Below are 1448 nucleotides of genomic sequence, written 5' to 3'. Positions count from 1 at the left end.
TTTTTTTTTTTTTTTTTTTTTTTTTTTTTTTTGAAAATTGGGGAAAAAAATTGCAACAAATTGGATCATCTGCGTTCTGGGTGCAACGGGAATAAGTCCAGAGTCCTATCACCGTCCTCCTTTTTACACAATATACCGTTATGTTGTACGAAACACTCAAACCCCCAGTACAAGCACTTCTTCTTGTACGGACTGTCTTCCTCTCCCTGCAATTGTAAATATATTTATTTAGATATAATGTTGGGTTTTGAGTATTTGAAATATATGGGATGATGGATTGAATTTTGTAGCGTACCGGGAAGGAAGGGTGGAAGGTGGGGAGGATGGGAGGAGGGGGAGTTCTGGGGGAGTGGGGAAGACCCAGGCTGTTGCGCTTCTGTTTCTGTCGCTCACGGGCTTTGTGATTCTGAAACCAATAGAACACGTTCTTGCCTTCGATCTTGCCGTAGTTGCCGAGCTGGGCAGTGATGTGCTCGATTTGTTGGGCATTGGGAGTCCTCATTCCTCTGCTGTACAGCATCTCCAATATCCCAATCTGTTCTTGGGTTGGATTCCACCTCGTCCCCCCGGGATGTGTCTCCACTGCCGTCTGCACAAATTTGATTGAACCCCCGGGGTAATTTCTCAGTTTTAAACAAACCCCAAACCCCAAACCCCAAACCCCAAGAGAAGGTAGATAATAGTTGCGGTTAGTTGTTACCTGGGGGGAAGAAGAGGAAGAAGAGGAAGAAGAGCCTTTGTTGTGGTCATGAGAGGAACCCAGTTTTCTGGGGCCACAATCGGGTCGGATGAAGGTCTTGAGGTCCAAAGTGGTGAGCGTGGTGGTGGTAGTGTTATGATCGGAGGAGGAGGAGGAGGAGGGATGTTGTTGTTGATGTTGTTGTTGATGTTGTTGTTGATGTTGTTGAAGCTTAGGGGCAAGAGGGCGTAAGCGCTTGCAGCCGAGGGAGAGGGAGGGTTCGTCCCAAAATCCACGTGCGAACTGATGAACCTTCATGCTTGATCCCATGGTGAAGAATGGCATCAAACCCACCACCTCTTATTATATACTATAATTTCCCTCCCAAAGGAAAAAGGAAAAAGAAGAAAAAAGAAAAAGGTAAGTAAAATGGGTAAAAACAAAGTGGGAAATGAAGTGGTGCTTAGAAGAAGCAAGACCAAATGATGAGGTGAGGTTGACTTCACCATTTATCTTTTTTCTTTCGGACAACAAAGGGGCAGATTACAGGAATACTCCAGTTTTTTATTTATTTATTTATATTTATTTATTTATATTTATTTATTTATATTTATATTCAAAAATAAAAATAAAAATAAAAATAAAAATAAAAATAAAAATAATACTCAAGGTCCTTCCAAACAAACTAGGGAAAATGGAGTGATTGTTTGTCTTACTTAAAATACTTCCCTTGCCTCAATTTAATATTATTTTATTTCCACCTTAGACC

The 1448-nt window shown here is 41.2% G+C and overlaps 1 protein-coding gene across 1 annotated transcript; it reads right to left on the bottom strand.

Annotated features, from left to right (window-relative positions):
* LOC111786545 lies at nucleotides 1-731 on the bottom strand (the record flags this gene model as incomplete). The annotated part of the gene is given in 3 exon segments (XM_023666786.1): nucleotides 1-206; nucleotides 296-589; nucleotides 701-731. Coding segments are annotated over 3 exon segments (466 nt in total), but the record flags the coding sequence as incomplete, so codon positions are not given.
* Nucleotides 732-1448: the final 717 nt, after the last annotated feature.

This window comes from Cucurbita pepo, unplaced genomic scaffold (genome assembly GCF_002806865.2).
Source record: "Cucurbita pepo subsp. pepo cultivar mu-cu-16 unplaced genomic scaffold, ASM280686v2 Cp4.1_scaffold001936, whole genome shotgun sequence".
Classification (NCBI taxonomy): domain Eukaryota; kingdom Viridiplantae; phylum Streptophyta; class Magnoliopsida; order Cucurbitales; family Cucurbitaceae; genus Cucurbita; species Cucurbita pepo.
Note: the sequence above shows the minus strand (reverse complement) of the source record. Positions and strands in the feature narration are given on the sequence as shown.